This window comes from Plectropomus leopardus, chromosome 19 (assembly GCF_026936395.1).
Source record: "Plectropomus leopardus strain MGB_pleo_1.0 chromosome 19, ASM2693639v1, whole genome shotgun sequence".
Lineage (NCBI taxonomy): Eukaryota > Metazoa > Chordata > Actinopteri > Perciformes > Serranidae > Plectropomus > Plectropomus leopardus.
This window is the reverse complement of record NC_142194.1, coordinates 6,380,294-6,406,608: the sequence shown is the minus strand read 5'-3', so window position 1 is coordinate 6,406,608 and position 26,315 is coordinate 6,380,294. Positions and strand designations below refer to the sequence as shown.

The 26,315-nt window shown below is 34.7% G+C and overlaps 1 protein-coding gene across 1 annotated transcript; it reads left to right on the top strand.

The window, feature by feature from the left end:
• Window positions 1-1,821: 1,821 nt before the first annotated feature.
• Window positions 1,822-21,289, top strand: tmem101 (transmembrane protein 101). Its single transcript, XM_088070227.1, has 4 exons — window positions 1,822-1,998; window positions 3,262-3,442; window positions 6,446-6,592; window positions 20,547-21,289. Exons 1-4 carry the CDS (start codon window positions 1,868-1,870, stop codon window positions 20,853-20,855), a joined length of 768 nt encoding a protein of 255 aa, XP_087926353.1. The 5' UTR covers window positions 1,822-1,867; the 3' UTR covers window positions 20,856-21,289.
• Window positions 21,290-26,315: the final 5,026 nt, after the last annotated feature.

Here is a 26,315-nt window from a genome sequence, read left to right as displayed (position 1 = left end):
TCCTTGTGGTCACTTTGTGTCTCTTTGTGATCGTTTTATGTCTCTTTGTGGTCATTTGGTGTCTCTTTGTTATCCTTTTGTGTCTCCTTGTGGTCACTTTTTTGTCTCTCCCAGAGGTGCAGCTAACCCATAAAGTAGCGATACGACATCATGAGCACACAGTCTTGTGCCAAGAGGAAGGAGGCCAAGTCTTCACCACTGATTTCATTACATGCATTAATCTCACTGTCTATCCAATCACTTGCTCTAAGTCTGGCGACGTCATCCTAAAAAACAAACATGGACACGTAGAAGCCACACTGACACTGCTGATTTTAAAAAATAAACTGATTAATTTTTAAAAAATCTTAACAAACACTAATTTTTAGTAATGTTTACATCTAGGGCTTTGGAAGAAAAAAACAACTACATAGATGCACTTATTTAGTTGCATTATATGTGAGCTTCTTCTTGCTTTGTATTTTTCATGTTACTCTATTGTTTGGTTTTCTTGTTTTCATTGTTGTTGTTTGTTAGGCTTTGTTTTTGGCAAATTTCTATGTAATTTTCTTGTACTTTTGGCTATTTTACGGCTATTTTTTATTTCTTATGATTGTTTGTGGGCAGTTTGGCGGTAGATCCACTTAAAGTAAAGATTTGTGTACAATATGAAGTATATAACCTAACGAAGCAATCAAATGTTTCTTGAGCCGAAGTTAAAGGTTTAATGAAAATGTTCCGGTCCTGTGAAACTCGTCCCACTACTCTCTGCTACTTACCTCCAACTGACATTTCATCTGAGACATGAGAGGCTACTGATCCTTAACTAAACCTTCAGTGGGACTCACACTAAGCCATTTTCAGGATCTGGGTTAGTCTCATCTACTAAAGATTAACTGGAGACACGTCACTGTGGATCAACAGCAGCGTGGAGACGCTCCTGGTCATTATGAAGGCTTGGTCACCTGATGAAAAACTGCCCTCCCCACTTTTATGTCCTAGTTCAAATTTCAAACACTTTCATTATCAAACAAACCGATAAGCAGGATGCATAATTAAAAACTGGTGACTAAGTGAGCTTATTTTCTCATTATCATTAGCATTTTTTAACAGTAATTTTATTGAAGTTTTAACAGCATAAACATAAAAAAAATGCACATCGGCATACAAATATACATTCCCTCACACAGGCACACACTTCATTTTTCCCCCCTGGAGCTACATCTGTTTTTCTTTGTGACTGGGAGAAAATACATGACAATTCCTTCACCAAAAATAACCATATTTCACAGTTTCTGGCTGTGATAAACGGTGTGATTTTGAATATTTTTAAAGTAAACATGCCTTTCAAACCCACTTTTGGGGATTAAGGGTATTTAAAATAAATACAAACTATAACATATAAAGTTGAATTTTCCTTCCCTAAGCCAAATCAAACACCACAACTCCCTTAATGGTGCCTCCCTTGTTTGGCACCACCCCTCCCCTCTCATGAATAAAAGTCACAATACACCATTATTTTTTATTATTTTTTTTTATTGTTTTAGCAAAATAAGTCATTTAACCTGTACTTTTTTGCCTGATATTAAATAATAACGTCAATAGCAGACACAGACGCACTTTCCTCCATTGTATTGATATGTCCTCTCCAGCAGGTGGAGGTAAGCTTCTCCTGCTCCAATGAATGGACTCGCTCCGCCCACTTGGATCTGTCAGCCAATAGGAGTACGCATCCGAAACTTTTCAAAATATGACCATTCCCGCCTGAAGTAGAACCGCCTCCTACGCGCGTATACGGATGCATGCTTTTATTCTGAAACGTGTGAACATTTTGACCGGAAGTGCTCAGAGTATCTTCAGTGTTGTTGGCGGAGAGATCGCGTCAACAATGGCAGCTCCCAGTAGGAAGCAAACGTTACGGTTTCTCAGCCAGTTTGGTGGATTTATCTTGACCCGGTTCGGATTTTGGAACTGTTTTAGTATGCTGATGCTGTTTGCTGAACGAGCGGATTCAAAAAGGTAACGTAAACGAGCGCACACGGTACTAGTAAACAGCTAACGGTAGCTAAAAAGCTAGCTAACGGCGAAACTCAGCAACAGTTGAACATAAACAGCTTAATATTAAGATGATTGTCGAAGTTGTAACGTTATGTGGTCATAAATATGTGCTGGAGATCATATTTGTTAGTCGACGTTTTATTATTTTTTTGGTTAAAGGTGTAAAGCTGCTAGCTAGCTAACTTAGCGGGTTGTATTTCAGCATTTAGACATAACCTGAGGCAGAAAGTGGCAGCCATATGGAGATGTTTAAATTAAAATGACAAAGTATGTTTTGCCCTGGTCTGTAATTTTCTCTCAGGCTGGAGACAGGCTGTAATTTTTGTGGTGCGTTGCTAATGGTGGTTTTAATCTCTGAGGATGTAAACTGGGTGTGTATTGTTTCAGTCTGTGGTGGGCAGGTCTTACTTAGACCACCACACCCTCTGAATTATCCTGTAATTATAGCAACTTTAATGAAAATATGTTCGCCCTTTGTCATACCTGCCTGCTTATTTTAGGTGTGTTTTTCCCTCTCAGTTTTAAATAGATGCACTTTAAAGCAAGAATGTGCTAATAATAATGATAACAATAACAACAACAATGTAGTACTATTACTACTGCTACTAATAATAATCTTTATTTGTATAGCACTTTTCATTCATAAAATTCAGCTCAAAGTGCTTTACTTGTTGAGTGCTAAAATTTTAAACCAAACAATACTAATATGTAAATATTTATATTCATAAATAATAAAATAAAAACATTATGTAGCACATGGATATTAGGGGTAGATTGATATTGGTTTTAGATAGGTGTGTTTCTGTAGATGTTTTTAAGTAATGCTAGATGATAAAGTTGCTGTACAGTGCTCCTGCTTTGGTTAATTCACAGACATTATTCATTGTTTTATTTGTTATCATTTTTACTTTTTCTTTCCTCTGTTGTGCTGTTATGCATCTTTCACTAGTTGCAGATTTGTTTCCCATTTAATCTTTTTCATCCTTTTTACTGATTTCATTGCAATTTGTGACTTTTGATAGCCATTGCTGCTAGTTGTTTGTTTTTTTGTTGTTGCATTTGTCGCTATCATTTGTTGTATATCCCGGAAACTTTTTAAAGTAATATACAACATGTTCTTGCTACTTATGAGACAAACAGTTGAAAACAGATCATTAGAAATAAAGCAGTTGCTGTATAATTAAAGTTTAACTCTAGACTCTTTTCATTCATTGTCATCTCCAGGAAGCCAGACATCCATGTGCCGTACCTGTATGTGGACATGGGCGCTGCAGTGCTCTGCGCCAGCTTCATGTCTTTTGGGGTGAAGAGGAGGTGGTTTGCGCTGGCCGCTGCCATCCAGCTGGCCGTCAGCACATACGCATCGTATGTTGGAGAGCAGGTGTACTACGGCGACTGGCTTAAGGTGAGTCACCCTCTGTGGTTGCCGTGTGCAGTTGGTGTACATATTTTCTGTATGTCTATATATGTATTTTTTTTCTAGGCTGTTTGAGTTGGCACCTTGTAATTTTATGTCACTGTTTTTGCTTTTTATTATCTAACATTTTTATATTTTTATATTTGTAATTAATTTTTTACTATTGTATTCTTTTCCTGCTCGTACTGTACTGTACCTCAATGTGAATTTCCCCACTGTGGGACGAATAAAGGATGTTCTTATCTGGAGGAAGTTATCAGTGTACGCTGGTTAAACTGTCGTCCAATATCAGTTATTGTATTGTAGGTCGGCCTTTCTGCTGGTTTGCCTGGTTGTAAACCACACCATAATTTTTCTGTTTGTTTTTTTTATATCAAATTTGTATAATTATTTATTAATTGAGTACAAATGAATTTAACATTAAAGCACAGACCTAACCAAATATACCTGACATCACTGCAGTTAACACAAAAACAACAGTTCTGACTCTTAAAATGAACATTTTGTTTTCAAATGAAATGCTCTGACAATCTGTCACATCAGAGCAGCTGTAAATTGTATCACACAATGAAATATAAAATATAAAAGCTCTTATACAACCAAAAGCCTACGTCTGCTTAGTCTGTAGGTAAAATGAAAACAGACAGATAGTTAACTGTTGTGACCTCCAGAATATTTACACATCTGAATTTGTGCATTTTCATTTAAAAAAAACATTTCAGACAAAAAGCTGGGAAAATCGCATTTTTGTAAAAGGACATTTTCAAGCGCAAAATTAATCAGATTTTTATATATATATATATATATATATATATATATATATATATATATATATATATATTTTTTTTTTTTTTACTTATTATTTTCTTATGTCAACTTGAATTGTACAAAAATAATGCCGAAATAATATTCTGTTTGAGTTATAGTGAAACTATAAAGTGGAACATTCCCACAAATTGTCAGGAAGCAGCACAGCTACAGAACAGTCCCTAAGTAACAGCTTTGATCTCTGCAGATTTACGTGTTGTTCTGCTTGTTGTAAGTAGGAATCAAACATCAGATATCAGTTTATTCTTTCAACATAACTGAGCTACAAACTCACTACACGTGAATTTACATTAATCGTCTAATGACATGACATGAAGAAAATGTCCCAGCCTGGATTTGAACCAGTGTCAATAATATCATCTGATTTGTAGTAGTCTCTCTTTGTATGCACGTTGCCACTAAGCCGTAAGGGTCAATGCACAAAAATGTTTGTCAGGTGTCTAAAATCCACAGTACTAGTTTGAAATCCTCATGAGGAAAAGTTTCATATTATACAACTTTAATGGATCTAAAATGTGAGCGTATTTAAGTATGTTGTGGCCGTACATACAGTCTAACACTTTGTAAAAACCTCAAAGTTAAATAATATTAATTCATATCTGTATGCGCTGCTGCTTTAGGGGTTAGATGGTGCTGAAACGGAAAATTCAGTATCGGCAGTGATGTCTGACAAAACTCGACTGATATATGAGTCAGGCCGATATTCCTTCATTTTGACAGACGCATCTGCCGATACTGGTTTTACCTGTTTCTGGACCACTTCACCTGATTTATCAGCCAAAACAATATATAACTTGACTTTACGTGCCTTAATTTGTTCTGCAATATCACAGCCAGTGTCTAAACTGTTTTTAGAGCCAGATTAAAATTTATGGCATAAATAAAATGAAATATCGACTGATATCCCTCTGCTCTGCTAATGTAAGGGTCATATGGTGCTGAAACAAAATTCAGGATCGTCAAAAACGCGACAGACATATGAGTCAGGCCGATATTCCTTCATTTCGACAGATGCATCTGCCGATACTGGTTTTACCTGTTTCTGGACCACTTTACCTGATTTATCGGCCAAAACGATATATAACTCTACTTTAAATGACTTCATTTGTTCTGCAATATCACAATCAGTGTCTAAACTGTTTCTACAGCCAAATTATATTTTTTGGCATAAAAAAAATATTGGCTAATATCTCTATATCTCTCTATAATATCTATATAAGGGTCATATGGTGTTGAAACAGAAAATTCAGTATCTGCAGTGACGTCTGTTGAAAACTCTGATAGAAGACTGATATACGAGTAAAGCCGATATGTTCCTGACTTTCCTATTATCAACTTCCTCTGTCTCTCAACTCAACTTCCTGTCGCTAAACTTAATTTGTTGTAACTTGACTAACTTTCCTGTCTCTCAACCCAACTTCCTGTTTTTTGGCTGTCCTTCCTGTCTCACATCCCAACTGCCTGTAACTTGACTGACCTTCCTGTCTCTTAACCTAACATCTTGTCTTTCCTCTAACTTCCTGTGTCTTTACTGTCCCTCCTATCCCTCAACCCAGCTTCATCTATTGAATGTTCCCTTTAGCTCCGTACAAGTTTGCAAAATTTACCTGTTTTAAATAAGTCTTGAACCACCAACCTCAGGCACACAAACCACCTGCTTTATCCACCGAGCTAAACCTCCTGACAACATCATGATTTCAAAATCTCAAATCTACCAACCATTCAATACATAACCATTATTTTTTGTGTGTGTGTGTGTGTGTGTGTGTGTGTGTGTGTGTGTGTGAAGCAGATCTAAAAAAAAAAAAAAGAGTCACTACAAATGTTACATTTCTTTCGTGTTTATTTTTAAGGCTTTTTTTTGCATTGATATTGCAGCTGCACTTTAAAGCAACATTTCTAATGTAGTTTTACACACTTCTGCTTACTTGCTGAGACAGACAATAATTTCCACACAATCAGAAGTGTATCAGATAGAGAAGTGCGTATCAAAGTGGCCCAGATCGCTGTCAAAAGGTTAAAAACAGATCTGTGTCACACATGATGGAACAAAAGGATCTGGGTCACCGCTGGAAGTCTGAAAGTAGATTGCTTCATTAGAGTTTGACGTTGTCGTAGAAACTTGTCACGATGCGTTACATCCTGGTGGTTGTTTCCTTGCAGGTCCGGATGTATTCCAGAGCGCTGGCCATTATTGGAGGCTTTCTGGTTCTGGCCAGCGGGGCGGGGGAGGTGTACAGACAGAAACCTCGCAGCAGATCCCTGCAGTCAACTGGACAAGTGTTCCTGGGAGTCTACCTCATCTGCATGGTAAGATCTTTATTTTTATTACATTTTAAAAGGACCTTATGCTATGATGTTTTTATGTTATCATTTTTTGTGGCTTTTTAGTGGCGTTTTTTAAGCAAGACTATACCAGGACTTTTTAAATTGTATGCTATGCAGTGATTTATGATTATTTCTTTTTTTTGCATACTATGCCATTATTTTTCAATTTTTTATGGCATAAAATTTTACAATTTTATGGAATAAGATACTAAAATTGTTCACATAACACAGACACTTTATTATGAACATTTTGTGACACACTAAGCCAAGACTCCTTTTTCAAGGTTCTTAAAACCTTTTGTTTTTACATACTATAGTATTACAAATTTAAATGACATTTTCATGCGATTTTGGAAGACATGCTGTAGTATGACTTTTTTATGCCAAATTCGACGATATACTATAATATGACTTTTTCATGCAGTTTTCGATGACATGCTTTTAACGGCATTTTGGACGACATGCTGTACTTTAACTGTTTAATGTTACTTTAAAAGACATACTTTAGTGACTTTTTATACTTATTTTGGACAACATGCTAGAGAATGACATTTTTATTCTATTTTTATGCCATTTTTGACAACATGTAAACTAAAACTTCTTTATGCTATTTTGGTCTAGTGCTATCCTATGACATTTAATGTGATTTAGAACAGCATGTTATGGTTACCTTTTTTAAAATGTTTTTTTGGACACGACATGTGACATGTTTATGTCATTTTGGAAGACGTGCTATATTGTGACATTTTATGCGATTTCGCATAAATTGCCATGCTATCTTGGACGTTTTTATGCTATTGCGACAACATGCTGTACCATGACTTTCTTATACTATTTCAGTTATACTATCTATTTCATGATATATTGTGACATTTTAATTCTTCTTTGGACAACTTTCTACAGTTTATGATTTATAGGTTTTTTGTGCTGTTTTCTGACAACATGCTATGCTATGACTTTTTATTCCATTGTTGAAGACATGTTGTAATATGACTATATGTGGTACTTTGGGAGACATGCAATATAGTATAGTAGTACGTTTTTTTTTGTCTTTTTTAGATTCAATGATATTGTTTGACTTTTTTTATGCAATTTTAAATGACACGCTAGAACGACTTTATTGTGCTATTTTGGACAACATGCTATACTATGATGCGATTTTGGATGACATGCTATAGCAGAACTTTTTCCTTTTTTACTATTTTTTATGACATGCGTTAGTATTCTGCAGGTGCAAAAGGGATTATCTAAAGTGACACAAAGACATACAATAAAAGGGAGGACATAGTTTAATGTTGAAAAAACAGAAGTTTACAGAAACAAAAGAAAAAAATTAATCTGGTTCTGATGACAATGCAGGATAAAAGGTGAAAACACACATTATCTACACACAGAGAATAGACGTCACAGAAGTAGGACTCAAAAAGAGGAGAGAAGCAACAGCGAGAAGAAAAAGGAAAACAATTTATTATAAAAAATTGTTACCACTATCATCATGTTTTGTGATATTGGAGGACGTGCTATAGAATCACTTTTCCGTGCCATTTTTAAACACCTTCTAAATCTAAATTTTTGTGCTATTTGGGACGACATAATATAGGATGACTTTTTTGTGCTATTTTAGACAAAATGCTGTAGTATGACTTATTTATACCTTTCAACAACATGCTATGTTATGATTTTTTTGCCACTTTTGATGACATACAATAGTATGATTTTTTTTAAGTTCCATTTTTGGACAGCATGTATGGTGTTCTTTATCTTGAACGTTTGGATGACATGCTATAATATTACAGTTTTAACATTTTTTTAAATAGTTTAATAGTTTTAGGGACGTCATTTTTTGACATTTTTGCCATACTATAGCCTTGCTTTTTGGGTCATTTTTTCGACGTGCAATATTATGGTGTTTTTAGCTGTTTTTGCAACTTTCTATGCTACAGCGTGTCTTGGCACGCTATTTATTGCTGTATTCATCCATTTTCAGCTGTTTTTATGACATGTCATTTTTGACATTTTTGCCATACTATAGCCTTGCTTTTTGGGTCATTCTTTCGACATGCCATATTATGGTGTTTTTAGCTATTTTTGCAACTTTCTATGCTATAGTGTGTCTTGGCACGCTATTTATTGCTGTATTCATCCATTTTCAGCTGTTTTTGGGACATGTCATTTTTGACATTTTTGCCATACTATAGCCTTGCTTTTTGGGTCATTTTTTGGACATGCAATATTATGGCGTTTTTAGCTGTTTTTGCAATTTTAAATGCTATGGCGTGTCTTTGCACACTATTTTATGCTGTTTTGAAGTGTTTTTAGCTGTTTTTGGGATTTGTCATTTTTTGACATTTTTGCCATAGTATAGCCTTGCCTCTTTGGTCATTTTTTCAACATGCATTTTTATGGTGTTTTTGGCCATTTTTGCAAAATTCTATGCTGTGGCGTGTCTTGGCACGCTATTTCATGCTGTTTTGAAGTGGTTTTAGCTGTTTTTGGGATTTGTCATTTTTTGACATTTTTGCCATAGTATAGCCTTGCCTTTTTGGTCATTTTTTCAACATGCATTTTTATGGTGTTTTTGGCCTTTTTTTGCAATTTTAAATGCTATGGCGTGTCTTTGCACACTATTTTATGCTGTTTTGAAGTGTTTTTAACTGTTTTTGGGATTTGTCATTTTTTGACATTTTTGCCATAGTATAGCCTTGCTTTTTGGGTCATTTTTTCGACATGCAATATTATGGTGTTTTTAGCTGTTTTTGCAACTGTCTATCCTATAGTGTGTCTTGGCACGCTATTTATTGCTGTATTTAACCATTTTCAGCTGTTTTTGGGACATGTCATTTTTTACTTTTTTGCCATAGTATAGCCTTGCTTTTTGGGTCATTTTTTCGACATGCCATATTATGGTGTTTTTAGCTATTTTTGCAACTTTCTATGCTATAGCGTGTCTTGGCACACTATTTATTGCTGTATTCAACCATTTTCAGCTGTTTTTATGACATGTCATTTTTTACTTTTTTGCCATACTATAGCCTTGCTTTTTGGGTCATTTTTTCGACATGCCATATTATGGTGTTTTTAGCTGTTTTTGCAACTTTCTATGCTATAGCGTGTCTTGGCACACTATTTATTGCTGTATTCAACCATTTTCAGCTGTTTTTGGGACATGTCATTTTTTGACATTTTTGCCATACTATAGCCTTGCTTTTTGGGCCTTTTTTTGGACATGCAATATTATGGTGTTTTTAGCTGTTTTTGCAACTTTCTATGCTATAGCGTGTCTTGGCACGCTATTTATTGCTGTATTCATCCATTTTCAGCTGTTTTTATGACATGTCATTTTTGACATTTTTGCCATACTATAGCCTTGCTTTTTGGGTCATTTTTTCGACATGCAATATTATGGTGTTTTTAGCTGTTTTTGCAACTGTCTATCCTATAGTGTGTCTTGGCACGCTATTTATTGCTGTATTTAACCATTTTCAGCTGTTTTTGGGACATGTCATTTTTTGACATTTTTGCCATACTATAGCCTTGCTTTTTGGGTCATTTTTTCGACATGCAATATTATGGTGTTTTTAGCTGTTTTTTGCAACTTTCTATGCTATAGCGTGTCTTGGCACGCTATTTATTGCTGTATTCATCCATTTTCAGCTGTTTTTATGACATGTCATTTTTGACATTTTTGCCATACTATAGCCTTGCTTTTTGGGTCATTTTTTCGACATGCAATATTATGGTGTTTTTAGCTGTTTTTGCAACTGTCTATCCTATAGTGTGTCTTGGCACGCTATTTATTGCTGTATTTAACCATTTTCAGCTGTTTTTGGGACATGTCATTTTTTACTTTTTTGCCATAGTATAGCCTTGCTTTTTGGGTCATTTTTTGGACATGCCATATTATGGTGTTTTTAGCTATTTTTGCAACTTTCTATGCTATAGCGTGTCTTGGCACGCTATTTATTGCTGTATTCAACCATTTTCAGCTGTTTTTGGGACATGTCATTTTTTACTTTTTTGCCATAGTATAGCCTTGCTTTTTGGGTCATTTTTTGGACATGCCATATTATGGTGTTTTTAGCTATTTTTGCAACTTTCTATGCTATAGCGTGTCTTGGCACGCTATTTATTGCTGTATTCAACCATTTTCAGCTGTTTTTGGGACATGTCATTTTTTACTTTTTTGCCATACTATAGCCTTGCTTTTTGGGTCATTTTTTCGACATGCCATATTATGGTGTTTTTAGCTATTTTTGCAACTTTCTATGCTATAGCGTGTCTTGGCACGCTATTTATTGCTGTATTCATCCATTTTCAGCTGTTTTTATGACATGTCATTTTTTACTTTTTTGCCATACTATAGCCTTGCTTTTTGGGTCATTTTTTCGACATGCCATATTATGGTGTTTTTAGCTATTTTTGCAACTTTCTATGCTATAGTGTGTCTTGGCACGCTATTTATTGCTGTATTCATCCATTTTCAGCTGTTTTTATGACATGTCATTTTTGACATTTTTGCCATACTATAGCCTTGCTTTTTGGGTCATTTTTTTGGACATGTAATATTATGGCGTTTTTAGCTGTTTTTGCAATTTTAAATGCTATGGCGTGTCTTTGCACACTATTTTATGCTGTTTTGAAGTGTTTTTAGCTGTTTTTGGGATTTGTCATTTTTTGACATTTTTGCCATACTATAGCCTTGCTTTTTGGGTCATTTTTTCGACATGCCATATTATGGTGTTTTTAGCTATTTTTGCAACTTTCTATGCTATAGTGTGTCTTGGCACGCTATTTATTGCTGTATTCATCCATTTTCAGCTGTTTTTATGACATGTCATTTTTGACATTTTTGCCATACTATAGCCTTGCCTCTTTGGTCATTTTTTCAACATGCATTTTTATGGTGTTTTTGGCCATTTTTGCAAAATTCTATGCTATGGCGTGTCTTGGCACGCTATTTCATGCTGTTTTGAAGTGGTTTTAGCTGTTTTTGGGATTTGTCATTTTTTGACATTTTTGCCATAGTATAGCCTTGCCTTTTTGGTCATTTTTTCAACATGCATTTTTATGGTGTTTTTGGCCTTTTTTTGCAATTTTAAATGCTATGGCGTGTCTTTGCACACTATTTTATGCTGTTTTGAAGTGTTTTTAACTGTTTTTGGGATTTGTCATTTTTTGACATTTTTGCCATAGTATAGCCTTGCCTTTTTGGTCATTTTTTCAACATGCAATATTATGGTGTTTTTAGCCATTTTTGCAAAATTCTATCCTATAGTGTGTCTTGTCTTGGCACGCTATTTATTGCTGTATTTAACCATTTTCAGCTGTTTTTGGGACATGTCATTTTTTACTTTTTTGCCATACTATAGCCTTGCTTTTTGGGTCATTTTTTGGACATGCCATATTATGGTGTTTTTAGCTATTTTTGCAACTTTCTATGCTATAGCGTGTCTTAGCACACTATTTATTGCTGTATTCAACCATTTTCAGCTGTTTTTGGGACATTTCATTTTTGACATTTTTGCCATACTATAGCCTTGCTTTTTGGGTCATTTTTTCGACATGCCATATTATGGTGTTTTTAGCTGTTTTTGCAACTTTCTATGCTATAGCGTGTCTTGGCACGCTATTTATTGCTGTATTCATCCATTTTCAGCTGTTTTTATGACATGTCATTTTTGACATTTTTGCCATACTATAGCCTTGCTTTTTGGGTCATTTTTTCGACATGCAATATTATGGTGTTTTTAGCTGTTTTTTGCAACTTTCTATGCTATAGCGTGTCTTGGCACGCTATTTATTGCTGTATTCATCCATTTTCAGCTGTTTTTATGACATGTCATTTTTGACATTTTTGCCATACTATAGCCTTGCTTTTGGGTCATTTTGACATGCAATATTATGGTGTTTTTAGCTGTTTTTGCAATTTCTATCCTATAGTGTGTCTTGGCACGCTATTTATTGCTGTATTCATCCATTTTCAGCTGTTTTTGGGACATGTCATTTTTGACATTTTTGCCATACTATAGCCTTGCTTTTTGGGTCATTTTTTCGACGTGCCATATTATGGTGTTTTTAGCTGTTTTTGCAACTTTCTATGCTATAGTGTGTCTTGGCACGCTATTTATTGCTGTATTCATCCATTTTCAGCTGTTTTTGGGACATGTCATTTTTGACATTTTTGCCATACTATAGCCTTGCTTTTTGGGTCATTTTTTGGACATGCAATATTATGGTGTTTTGTTTTGCAACTTTCTATGCTATAGCGTGTCTTGCACGCTATTTATATGCTGTATTTAACCATTTTCAGCTGTTTTTGGTGTCATTTTTTGACATTTTTGCCATAGTATAGCCTTGCTTTTTGGGTCATTTTTTGACATGCATATTATGGTGTTTTTAGCTATTTTGCAACTTTCTATGCTATAGCGTGTCTTGGCACGCTATTTATTTCTGTATTTAACCATTTTCAGCTGTTTTTGGGACATGTCATTTTTTACTTTTTTGCCATAGTATAGCCTTGCTTTTTGGGTCATTTTTTGGACATGCCATATTATGGTGTTTTTAGCTATTTTTGCAACTTTCTATGCTATAGCGTGTCTTGGCACGCTATTTATTGCTGTATTTAACCATTTTCAGCTGTTTTTGGGACATGTCATTTTTTACTTTTTTGCCATACTATAGCCTTGCTTTTTGGGTCATTTTTTCGACATGCAATATTATAGTGTTTTTAGCTATTTTTGCAACTTTCTATGCTATAGTGTGTCTTGTACGCTATTTATTGCTGTATTCATCCATTTTCAGCTGTTTTATGACATGTCATTTTTTACATTTTTGCCATACTATAGCCTTGCTTTTTGGGTCATTTTTCGACATGCCATATTATGGTGTTTTTAATATTTTGCAACTTTCTATGCTATAGTGTGTCTTGGCACGCTATTTATTGCTGTATTCATCCATTTTCAGCTGTTTTATGACATGTCATTTTTTGACATTTTTGCCATACTATAGCCTTGCTTTTGGGTTTTTTGGACATGCAATATTATGGTGTTTTAGCTATTTTTGCAACTTTCTATGCTATAGTGTCTTGTGTATGCTATTTATTGCTGTATTCATCCATTTTCAGCTGTTTTTATGACATGTCATTTTTTGACATTTTTGCCATACTATAGCCTTTGCTTTTTGGGTCATTTTTGGACATGCAATATTATGGTGTTTTTAGCTGTTTTGCAATTTTAAATGCTATGGCGTGTCTTTGCACACTATTTTATGCTGTTTTGAAGTGTTTTTAGCTGTTTTTGGGAATTTGTCATTTTTGACATTTTTGCCATAGTATAGCCTTGCTTTTTGGGTCATTTTTTACATGCCATATTATGGTGTTTTAGCTGTTTTTTGCAACTTTCTATGCTATAGTGTGTCTTGGCACGCTATTTATTGCTGTATTCATCCATTTTCAGCTGTTTTGGGACATGTCATTTTTGACATTTTTGCCATACTATAGCCTTGCTTTTTTGGGTCATTTTTGACATGCCATATTATGGTGTTTTTAGCTATTTTTTGCAAAACTTTCTATGCTATAGCGTGTCTTGGCACGCTTATTTATTGCTGTATTCAACCATTTTCAGCTGTTTTTGGGACATTTGTCATTTTTGACATTTTTGCCATACTATAGCCTTGCCTTTTGGGTCATTTTTTCAACATGCCATTTTATGGTGTTTTAGCTATTTTGCAACTTTCTATGCTATAGCGTGTCTTTGCTATTTATTGCTGTATTCAACCATTTTCAGCTGTTTTTGGGACATGTCATTTTGACATTTTGCCATACTATAGCCTTGCTTTTGGGTCATTTTTGGACATGCAATATTATGGTGTTTTTAGCTGTTTTTGCAACTTTCTATGCTATAGTGTGTCTTGGCACGCTATTTATTGCTGTATTTAACCATTTTCAGCTGTTTTTGGGACATGTCATTTTTTACTTTTTTGCCATACTATAGCCTTGCTTTTTGGGTCATTTTTTGGACATGCCATATTATGGTGTTTTTAGCTATTTTTGCAACTTTCTATGCTATAGTGTGTCTTGGCACGCTATTTATTGCTGTATTCAACCATTTTCAGCTGTTTTTGGGACATGTCATTTTGACATTTTTGCCATAATATAGCCTTGCTTTTTTGGTCATTTTTTCGACATGCCATATTAGGGTCTTTTTAGCTGTTTTGCAACTTTCTATGCTATAGTGTGTTAGCACACTATTTATTGCTGTATTCATCCATTTTCAGCTGTTTTTGGAACATGTCATTTTTGACATTTTTGCCATACTATAGCCTTGCTTTTTGGGTCATTTTTTGGACATGCAATATTATGGTGTTTTTAGCTGTTTTTGCAACTTTCTATGCTATAGCGTGTCTTGGCACGCTATTTATTGCTGTATTCATCCATTTTCAGCTGTTTTTATGACATGTCATTTTTGACATTTTGCCATACTATAGCCTTGCTTTTTGGGTCATTTTTTGACATGCCATATTATGGTGTTTTAGCTATTTTTGCAACTTTCTATGCTATAGTGTGTCTTGTCACGCTATTTATTGCTGTATTCATCCATTTTCAGCTGTTTTTGGGACATGTCATTTTTTGACATTTTTGCCATACTATAGCCTTGCTTTTTGGGTCATTTTTTGGACATGCAATATTATGATGTTTTTAGCTGTTTTTGCAATTTTAAATGCTATAGTGTGTCTTGCACACTATTTTATGCTGTTTGAAGTGTTTTTCAGCTGTTTTTGGGATTTGTCATTTTGACATTTTGCCATAGTATAGCCTTGCTTTTTGGGTCATTTTTCGACATGCATGCATTTATGGTGTTTTTAGCTATTTTTGCAACTTTCTATGCTATAGCGTGTCTTGGCGCTATTTATTGCTTGTATTCATCCATTTTCAGCTGTTTTGGGACATGTCATTTTTGACATTTTTGCCATACTATAGCCTTGCCTTTTTTGGGTCATTTTTTACATGCCATATTATGGTGTTTTTAGCTATTTTTGCAACTTTCTATGCTATAGTGTGTCTTGGCACTATTTATTGCTGTATTCATCCATTTTCAGCTGTTTTGGGACATGTCATTTTTGACATTTTTGCCATACTATAGCCTTTGCTTTTTTGGGTCATTTTTGGACATGATATTATGGTGTTTTTAGCTGTTTTTGCAATTTTATGCTATAGTGTGTCTTTGCACACTATTTTATGCTGTTTTGAAGTGTTTTAGCTGTTTTTGGGATTTGTCATTTTTGACATTTTTGCCATAGTATAGCCTTGCCTCTTTGGGTCATTTTTCAACATGCATTTTATGGTGTTTTAGGCTATTTTTGCAAAATTTCTATGCTATAGGCGTGTCTTGGCACGCTATTTCATGCTGTTTTGAAGTGGTTTTAGCTGTTTTGGGACATTTGTCATTTTTGACATTTTTGCCATAGTATAGCCTTGCTTTTTTGGTCATTTTTTCAACATGCATTTTTATGGTGTTTTGGCCTGTTTTGCAACTTTAAATGCTATGGCGTGTCTTTGCACACTATTTATTGCTGTTTTGAAGTGTTTTTAACTGTTTGTGGTATATGTCATTTTTTGACATTTTGCCATACTATAGCCTTGCTTTTTGGTATTTTTTGGACATGCAATATTATGGTGTTTTAGCTGTTTTTGCAACTTTCTATGCTATAGTGTGTCTTGTACGCTATTTATTGCTGTATTCATCCATTTTCAGCTGTTTTGGACATGTCATTTTTGACATTTTTGCCATACTATAGCCTTGCTTTTTGGGTCATTTTTTCGACATGCCATATTATAGTGTTTTTAGCTATTTTTGCAACTTTCTATGCTATAGTGTGTCTTGTCACGCTATTTATTGCTGTATTCATCCATTTTCAGCTGTTTTTGGGACATGTCATTTTTGACATTTTTGCCATACTATAGCCTTGCTTTTTGGGTCATTTTTTCGACGTGCCATATTATGGTGTTTTTAGCTGTTTTTGCAACTTTCTATGCTATAGTGTGTCTTGGCACGCTATTTATTGCTGTATTCATCCATTTTCAGCTGTTTTTGGGACATGTCATTTTTGACATTTTTGCCATACTATAGCCTTGCTTTTTGGGTCATTTTTTGGACATGCAATATTATGGTGTTTTTAGCTGTTTTGTAACTTTCTATGCTATAGCGTGTCTTGGCACGCTTATTTATTGCTGTATTCATCCATTTTCAGCTGTTTTATGACATGTCATTTTTGACATTTTGCCATACTATAGCCTTGCTTTTTGGGTCATTCTTTTCGACATGCCATATTATGGTGTTTTTAGCTATTTTTCAACTTTCTATGCTATAGTGTGTCTTGGCACGCTTATTTATTGCTGTATTCATCCATTTTCAGCTGTTTTTGGGACATGTCATTTTTGACATTTTTGCCATACTATAGCCTTGCTTTTTGGGTCATTTTTTGGACATGCAATATTATGGCGTTTTTAGCTGTTTTTGCAATTTTAAATGCTATGGCGTGTCTTTGCACACTATTTTATGCTGTTTTGAAGTGTTTTTAGCTGTTTTTGGGATTTGTCATTTTTTGACATTTTTGCCATAGTATAGCCTTGCCTCTTTGGTCATTTTTTCAACATGCATTTTTATGGTGTTTTTGGCCATTTTTGCAAAATTCTATGCTATGGCGTGTCTTGGCACGCTATTTCATGCTGTTTTGAAGTGGTTTTAGCTGTTTTTGGGATTTGTCATTTTTTGACATTTTTGCCATAGTATAGCCTTGCCTTTTTGGTCATTTTTTCAACATGCATTTTTATGGTGTTTTTGGCCTTTTTTGCAATTTTAAATGCTATGGCGTGTCTTTGCACACTATTTTATGCTGTTTTGAAGTGTTTTTAACTGTTTTTGGATTTGTCATTTTTGACATTTTTGCCATACTATAGCCTTGCTTTTTGGGTCATTTTTTCGACATGCCATATTATGGTGTTTTTAGCTATTTTTGCAACTTTCTATGCTATAGTGTGTCTTGGCACGCTATTTATTGCTGTATTCATCCATTTTCAGCTGTTTTTGGGACATGTCATTTTTGACATTTTTGCCATACTATAGCCTTGCTTTTTGGGTCATTTTTTCGACATGCCATATTATGGTGTTTTTAGCTGTTTTTGCAACTTTCTATGCTATAGCGTGTCTTGGCACACTATTTATTGCTGTATTCAACCATTTTCAGCTGTTTTTGGGACATGTCATTTTTTGACATTTTTGCCATACTATAGCCTTGCTTTTTGGGTCATTTTTTGGACATGCAATATTATGGTGTTTTTAGCTGTTTTTGCAACTTTCTATGCTATAGCGTGTCTTGGCACGCTATTTATTGCTGTATTCATCCATTTTCAGCTGTTTTTATGACATGTCATTTTTGACATTTTTGCCATACTATAGCCTTGCTTTTTGGGTCATTTTTTCGACATGCAATATTATAGTGTTTTTAGCTATTTTTGCAACTTTCTATGCTATAGTGTGTCTTGTCACGCTATTTATTGCTGTATTCATCCATTTTCAGCTGTTTTTGGGACATGTCATTTTTGACATTTTTGCCATACTATAGCCTTGCTTTTTGGGTCATTTTTTCGACATGCCATATTATGGTGTTTTTAGCTGTTTTTGCAACTTTCTATGCTATAGTGTGTCTTGGCACGCTATTTATTGCTGTATTCATCCATTTTCAGCTGTTTTTGGGACATGTCATTTTTGACATTTTTGCCATAGTATAGCCTTGCCTCTTTGGTCATTTTTTCAACATGCATTTTTATGGTGTTTTTGGCCATTTTTGCAAAATTCTATGCTATGGCGTGTCTTGGCACGCTATTTCATGCTGTTTTGAAGTGGTTTTAGCTGTTTTTGGGATTTGTCATTTTTTGACATTTTTGCCATAGTATAGCCTTGCCTTTTTGGTCATTTTTTCAACATGCATTTTTATGGTGTTTTTGGCCTTTTTTTGCAATTTTAAATGCTATGGCGTGTCTTTGCACACTATTTTATGCTGTTTTGAAGTGTTTTTAACTGTTTTTGGGATTTGTCATTTTTTGACATTTTTGCCATACTATAGCCTTGCTTTTTGGGTCATTTTTTCGACATGCCATATTATGGTGTTTTTAGCTATTTTTGCAACTTTCTATGCTATAGTGTGTCTTGGCACGCTATTTATTGCTGTATTCATCCATTTTCAGCTGTTTTTGGGACATGTCATTTTTGACATTTTTGCCATACTATAGCCTTGCTTTTTGGGTCATTTTTTCGACATGCCATATTATGGTGTTTTTAGCTGTTTTTGCAACTTTCTATGCTATAGCGTGTCTTGGCACGCTATTTATTGCTGTATTCATCCATTTTCAGCTGTTTTTATGACATGTCATTTTTGACATTTTTGCCATACTATAGCCTTGCTTTTTGGGTCATTTTTTCGACATGCAATATTATAGTGTTTTTAGCTATTTTTGCAACTTTCTATGCTATAGTGTGTCTTGTCACGCTATTTATTGCTGTATTCATCCATTTTCAGCTGTTTTTGGGACATGTCATTTTTGACATTTTTGCCATACTATAGCCTTGCTTTTTGGGTCATTTTTTCGACATGCCATATTATGGTGTTTTTAGCTGTTTTTGCAACTTTCTATGCTATAGTGTGTCTTGGCACGCTATTTATTGCTGTATTCATCCATTTTCAGCTGTTTTTGGGACATGTCATTTTTGACATTTTTGCCATACTATAGCCTTGCTTTTTGGGTCATTTTTTGGACATGCAATATTATGGTGTTTTTAGCTGTTTTTGCAACTTTCTATGCTATAGCGTGTCTTGGCACGCTATTTATTGCTGTATTCATCCATTTTCAGCTGTTTTTATGACATGTCATTTTTGACATTTTTGCCATACTATATAGCCTTGCTTTTTGGGTCATTTTTTCGACATGCCATATTATGGTGTTTTTAGCTATTTTTTCAACTTTCTATGCTATAGTGTGTCTTTGCACACTATTTTATGCTGTTTTGAAGTGTTTTTAGCTGTTTTTGGGATTTGTCATTTTTTGACATTTTTGCCATAGTATAGCCTTGCCTTTTTGGTCATTTTTTCAACATGCAGTTTTATGGTGTTTTAGGACATATTTGCAAACTTTAAATGCTATGGCGTGTCTTGGCATGCTATTTTATGCTGTTTTAAAGTGTTTTTAGCTGTTTTTGGGATTTGTCATTTTTTGACATTTTTGCCATAGTATAGCCTTGCCTTTTTGGTCATTTTTTCAACATGCATTTTTATGGTGTTTTTGGCCATTTTTGCAAAATTCTATGCTATGGCGTGTCTTGGCACGCTATTTTGTGCTGTTTTGAAGTGTTTTTAGCTGTTTTTGGGATTTGTCATTTTTTGACATTTTTGCCATACTATAGCCTTGCTTTTTGGGTCATTTTTTCGACATGCAATATTATGGTGTTTTAGCTGTTTTTGCAACTTTCTATGCTATAGTGTGTCTTGGCACACTGTTTATTGCTGTATTCAACCATTTTCAGCTGTTTTTGCGACATGTCATTTTTTGACATTTTTGCCATACTATAGCCTTACTTTTTGGGTCATTTTTTGGACATGCCATATTATGGTGTTTTTAGCTATTTTTGCAACTTTCTATGCTATAGTGTGTCTTGGCACGCTATTTATTGCTGTATTCAACCATTTTCAGCTGTTTTTATGACATGTGTTTTTGGCGGTGTTTGTAACATTCTGTGCTATGATGTGTCTCGAAATTCTATTTCATGCGGTGTTCAGATGATTTTGGTCCACATGCTATAGTATTACTTTTGACACGATTTTGGACCACATTATAATATCATTCTTTGATGACATGCTTTTGTATCCCCCCCTCCCAAACCAGGTGTACTCCCTCCAGCACAGCAAAGAGGACCAGCAAGCCTATCTTAACCACATCGTTGGAGGTGAGATCACTTTAATGCTGCTGGAGGTGCTGTTTGGGGTTCTGGCTCTGGCTTTCCTGTCTGGCTGCTATATCCGCCTGGCCGCACAAATCCTTGCCACCGTCCTGCCCCTGGTGATCCTATTCATTGACGGCAACATGGGCTACTGGCATCACACTCGCAAAGTGGAGTTCTGGAACCAGATGAAACTGATAGGACATAATGTGGGCATCTTTGGGGCTGTGCTGATCCTGGCGACTGATGGTTGAACCCTTGGGTTAGCAGACAAATTTCATTGACTGAGATATCGGCGACGGATGACATTGTTGGCCATAATGTCACAGCCTGACTTTGTACTCAAAGCTGCTGCTGCTCACTGACCACTCAGGATTTAAACACTCCAAGCTGAGACTGCTGGATGTAAGCCGCGTGGATTGTCTTTGCCTACCACATCGTGACTATGCTTTTGTATTGTTCTGATATATAAAACTGAGTATTGGCACTGTAAGTACACCAACAGGGAAATACCTTATACCCCCAAAATTAAAAACTTGAGTGGTAATGTACAATACAGTGTATGGTTTAAGGTTTTTACAAGTAAAGGGAAACTTAAATTTAACTTATATGGCTGTTTTTTTTTTAAATGTTTTTTTGTGTTTCTTTTCGCTTGCTCTATGAATTTTATTAAATTTAACAAGAACAACTTTGTTTTGTGTAAGTTTTTTTTAAACACTGTAGGTTATGCTTTAAGTGTGAGTGGGCTATGGCGTGTCTTTGCACACTATTTTGTGCTGTTTTGAAGTGTTTTTAGCTGTTTTTGGGATTTGTCATTTTTTTACATTTTTGCCATAGTATAGCCTTGCCTTTTTGGTCATTTTTTCAACATGCATTTTTATGGTGTTTTTGGCCGTTTTTGCAAACTTTAAATGCTATGGCGTGTCTTGGCACACTATTTTATGCTGTTTTGAAGTGTTTTTAGCTGTTTTGGGGATTTGTCATTTTTTGACATTTTTGCCATAGTATAGCCTTGCCTTTTTGGTCATTTTTTCAACATGCATTTTTATGGTGTTTTAGGACATTTTTGAAATATTCTATGTTATGGCGTGTCTTGGCATGCTATTTTATGCTGTTTTGAAGTGTTTTTAACTGTTTTTGGGATATGACATTTTTTGACATTTTTGCCATAGTATAGCCTTGCCTTTTTGGTCATTTTTTCAACATGCATTTTTATGGTGTTTTAGGACATTTTTGCAAACTTTAAATGCTATGGCGTGTCTTGGCATGCTATTTTATGCTGTTTTAAAGTGTTTTTAGCTGTTTTTGGGATTTGTCATTTTTTGACATTTTTGCCATAGTATAGCCTTGCCTTTTTGGTCATTTTTTCAACATGCAGTTTTATGGTGTTTTAGGACATTTTTGCAAACTTTAAATGCTATGGCGTGTCTTTGCACACTATTTTGTGATGTTTTGAAGTGTTTTTAGCTGTTTTTGGGATTTGTCATTTTTTGACATTTTTGCCATAGTATATAGCCTTGCCTTTTTGGTCATTTTTTCAACATGCATTTTTATGGTGTTTTAGGACATTTTTGAAATATTCTATGTTATGGCGTGTCTTGGCATGCTATTTTATGCTGTTTTGAAGTGTTTTTAGCTGTTTTTGGGATTTGTCATTTTTTGACATTTTTGCCATAGTATAGCCTTGCCTTTTTGGTCATTTTTTCAACATGCATTTTTATGGTGTTTTTGGCCGTTTTTGCAAACTTTAAATGCTATGGCGTGTCGTTGCACACTATTTTGTGCTGTTTTGAAGTGCTTTTAGCTGTTTTGGGGATTTGTCATTTTTTGACATTTTTGCCATAGTATAGCCTTGCCTTTTTGGTAATTTTTTCAACATGCATTTTTATGGTGTTTTTGGCCATTTTTGCAAAATTCTATGCTATGGCGTGTCTTGGCATGCTATTTTATGCTGTTTTGAAGTGTTTTTAACTGTTTTTGGGATATGACATTTTTTGACATTTTTGCCATAGTATAGCCTTGCCTTTTTGGTCATTTTTTCAACATGCATTTTTATGGTGTTTTTGGCCATTTTTGCAAAATTCTATGCTATGGCGTGTCTTGGCATGCTATTTTATGCTGTTTTGAAGTGTTTTTAACTGTTTTGGGATTTGTCATTTTTGCCATTTTTGCCATAGTATAGCCTTGCTTTTTTGGTCATTTTTTCAACATGCATTTTTATGGTGTTTTTGGCCATTTTTGCAAAATTCTATGCTATGGCGTGTCTTGGCACGCTATTTTATGCTGTTTTGAAGTGTTTTTAGCTGTTTTTGGGATTTGTCATTTTTTGACATTTTTGCCATAGTATATAGCCTTGCCTTTTTGGTCATTTTTTCAACATGCATTTTTATGGTGTTTTGGCCATTTTGCAAACTTTAAATGCTATGGCGTGTCTTGGCATGCTATTTTGTGCTGTTTTGAAGTGTTTTTAGCTGTTTTCGGATTTGTCATTTTTTGACATTTTTGCCATAGTATAGCCTTGCCTTTTTGGTCATTTTTTCAACATGCAGTTTTATGGTGTTTTAGGACATTTTTGCAAACTTTAAATGCTATGGCGTGTCTTGGCACACTATTTTGTGCTGTTTTGAAGTGTTTTTAGCTGTTTTTGGGATTTGTCATTTTTTGACATTTTTGCCATAGTATAGCCTTGCCTTTTGGTCATTTTTTCAACATGCAGTTTTATGGTGTTTTAGGACATTTTGCAAACTTTAAATGCTATGGCGTGTCTTTGCACACTATTTTGTGATGTTTTGAAGTGTTTTTAGCTGTTTTTGGGATTTGTCATTTTTGCCATAGTATAGCCTTGCCTTTTTGGTCATTTTTTCAACATGCATTTTTATGGTGTTTTTGGCCATTTTTGAAATATTCTATGTTATGGCGTGTTTAAACGAGCTGTTTCGTGCTGTTTTGAGGTGTTTTTAGCTGTTTTTGGGATTTGTCATTTTTTGACATTTTTGCCATAGTATAGCCTTGCCTTTTTGGTCATTTTTTCAACATGCATTTTTATGGTGTTTTTGGCCGTTTTTGCAAACTTTAAATGCTATGGCGTGTCTTGGCATGCTATTTTATGCTGTTTTGAAGTGTTTTTAGCTGTTTTGGATTTGTCATTTTTGACATTTTTGCCATAGTATAGCCTTGCCTTTTTGGTAATTTTTTCAACATGCATTTTTATGGTGTTTTTGGCCATTTTTGCAAAATTCTATGCTATGGCGTGTCTTGGCACGCTATTTTATGCTGTTTTGAAGTGTTTTTAGCTGTTTTTGGGATTTGTCATTTTTTGACATTTTTGCCATAGTATAGCCTTGCCTTTTTGGTCATTTTTTCAACATGCATTTTTATGGTGTTTTTGGCCATTTTTGCAAAATTCTATGCTATGGCGTGTTTAAACGAGCTGTTTCGTGCTGTTTTGAGGTGTTTTAGTTGTTTTGGGATTTGTCATTTTTTGACATTTTTGCCATAGTATAGCCTTGCCTTTTTGGTCATTTTTTCAACATGCATTTTTATGGTGTTTTTGGCCATTTTTGCAAAATTCTATGCTATGGCGTGTCTTGGCACGCTATTTTATGCTGTTTTGAAGTGTTTTTAGCTGTTTTGGGGATTTGTCATTTTTTGACATTTTTGCCATAGTATAGCCTTGCCTTTTTGGTCATTTTTCAACATGCATTTTATGGTGTTTTTGGCCATTTTTGCAAACTTTAAATGCTATGGCGTGTGTTTGCACACTATTTTGTGCTGTTTTGAAGTGCTTTTAGCTGTTTTAGGATTTGTCATTTTTGACATTTTTGCCATAGTATAGCCTTGCCTTTTTGTTCATTTTTTCAACATGCATTTTTATGGTGTTTTTGGCCGTTTTTGCAAAATTCTATGCTATGGCGTGTCTTGGCACGCTATTTTATGCTGTTTTGAAGTGTTTTTAGCTGTTTTGGGGATTTGTCATTTTTTGACATTTTTGCCATAGTATAGCCTTGCCTTTTTGGTCATTTTTTCAACATGCATTTTTATGGTGTTTTTGGCCATTTTTGAAATATTCTATGTTATGGCGTGTTTAAACGAGCTGTTTCGTGCTGTTTTGAGGTGTTTTTAGCTGTTTTTGGGATTTGTCATTTTTTGACATTTTTGCCATAGTATAGCCTTGCCTTTTTGGTCATTTTTTCAACATGCATTTTTATGGTGTTTTTGGCCATTTTTGCAAACTTTAAATGCTATGGCGTGTCGTTGCACACTATTTTGTGCTGTTTTGAAGTGCTTTTAGCTGTTTTCGGGATTTGTCATTTTTTGACATTTTTGCCATAGTATAGCCTTGCCTTTTTGGTCATTTTTTCAACATGCATTTTTATGGTGTTTTTGGCCATTTTGCAAAATTCTATGCTATGGCGTGTCTTGGCAACGCTTATTTTATGCTGTTTTGAAGTGTTTTTAGCTGTTTTGGGGATTTGTCATTTTTGACATTTTGCCATAGTATAGCCTTGCCTCTTTGGTCATTTTTCAACATGCATTTTTATGGTGTTTTTGGCCATTTTTGAAATATTCTATGTTATGGCGTGTTTAAACGAGCTGTTTCGTGCTGTTTTGAGGTGTTTTTAGCTGTTTTTGGGATTTGTCATTTTTTGACATTTTTGCCATAGTATAGCCTTGCCTTTTTGGTCATTTTTTCAACATGCAGTTTTATGGTGTTTTAGGACATTTTGCAAACTTTAAATGCTATGGCGTGTCTTGGCACACTATTTTATGCTGTTTTGAAGTGTTTTTAGCTGTTTTTGGGATTTGTCATTTTTGACATTTTGCCATAGTATAGCCTTGCCTTTTGGTCATTTTTCAACATGCAGTTTTATGGTGTTTTAGGACATTTTGCAAACTTTAAATGCTATGGCGTGTCTTTGCACACTATTTTGTGATGTTTTGAAGTGTTTTTAGCTGTTTTTGGGATTTGTCATTTTTTGACATTTTTGCCATAGTATAGCCTTGCCTTTTTGGTCATTTTTTCAACATGCATTTTTATGGTGTTTTTGGCCATTTTTGAAATATTCTATGTTATGGCGTGTTTAAACGAGCTGTTTCATGCTGTTTTGAGGTGTTTTAGCTGTTTTGGGATTTGTCATTTTTGACATTTTGCCATAGTATAGCCTTGCCTTTTGGTCATTTTTTCAACATGCATTTTTATGGTGTTTTTGGCCATTTTGAAATATTTAAATGTTATGGCGTGTTTGCAGCTATTTTGTGCTGTTTTGAAGTGTTTTTAGCTGTTTTGGGATTTGTCATTTTTGACATTTTGCCATAGTATAGCCTTGCCTTTTTGGTCATTTTTCAACATGCATTTTTATGGTGTTTTTTGGCCATTTTGCAAAATTCTATGCTATGGCGTGTCTTTGGCACGCTATTTTATGCTGTTTTGAAGTGTTTTTAGCTGTTTTGGGATTTGTCATTTTTGACATTTTTGCCATAGTATAGCCTTGCCTTTTTGGTAATTTTTTCAACATGCATTTTTATGGTGTTTTAGGACATTTTTGAAATATTCTATGTTATGGCGTGTTTAAACGAGCTGTTTCGTGCTGGTTTGAGGTGTCTTTAGCTGTTTTTGGGATTTGTCATTTTTTGACATTATTGCCATAGTATAGCCTTGCCTTTTTGGTCATTTTTTCAACATGCATTTTTATGGTGTTTTAGGACATTTTTGC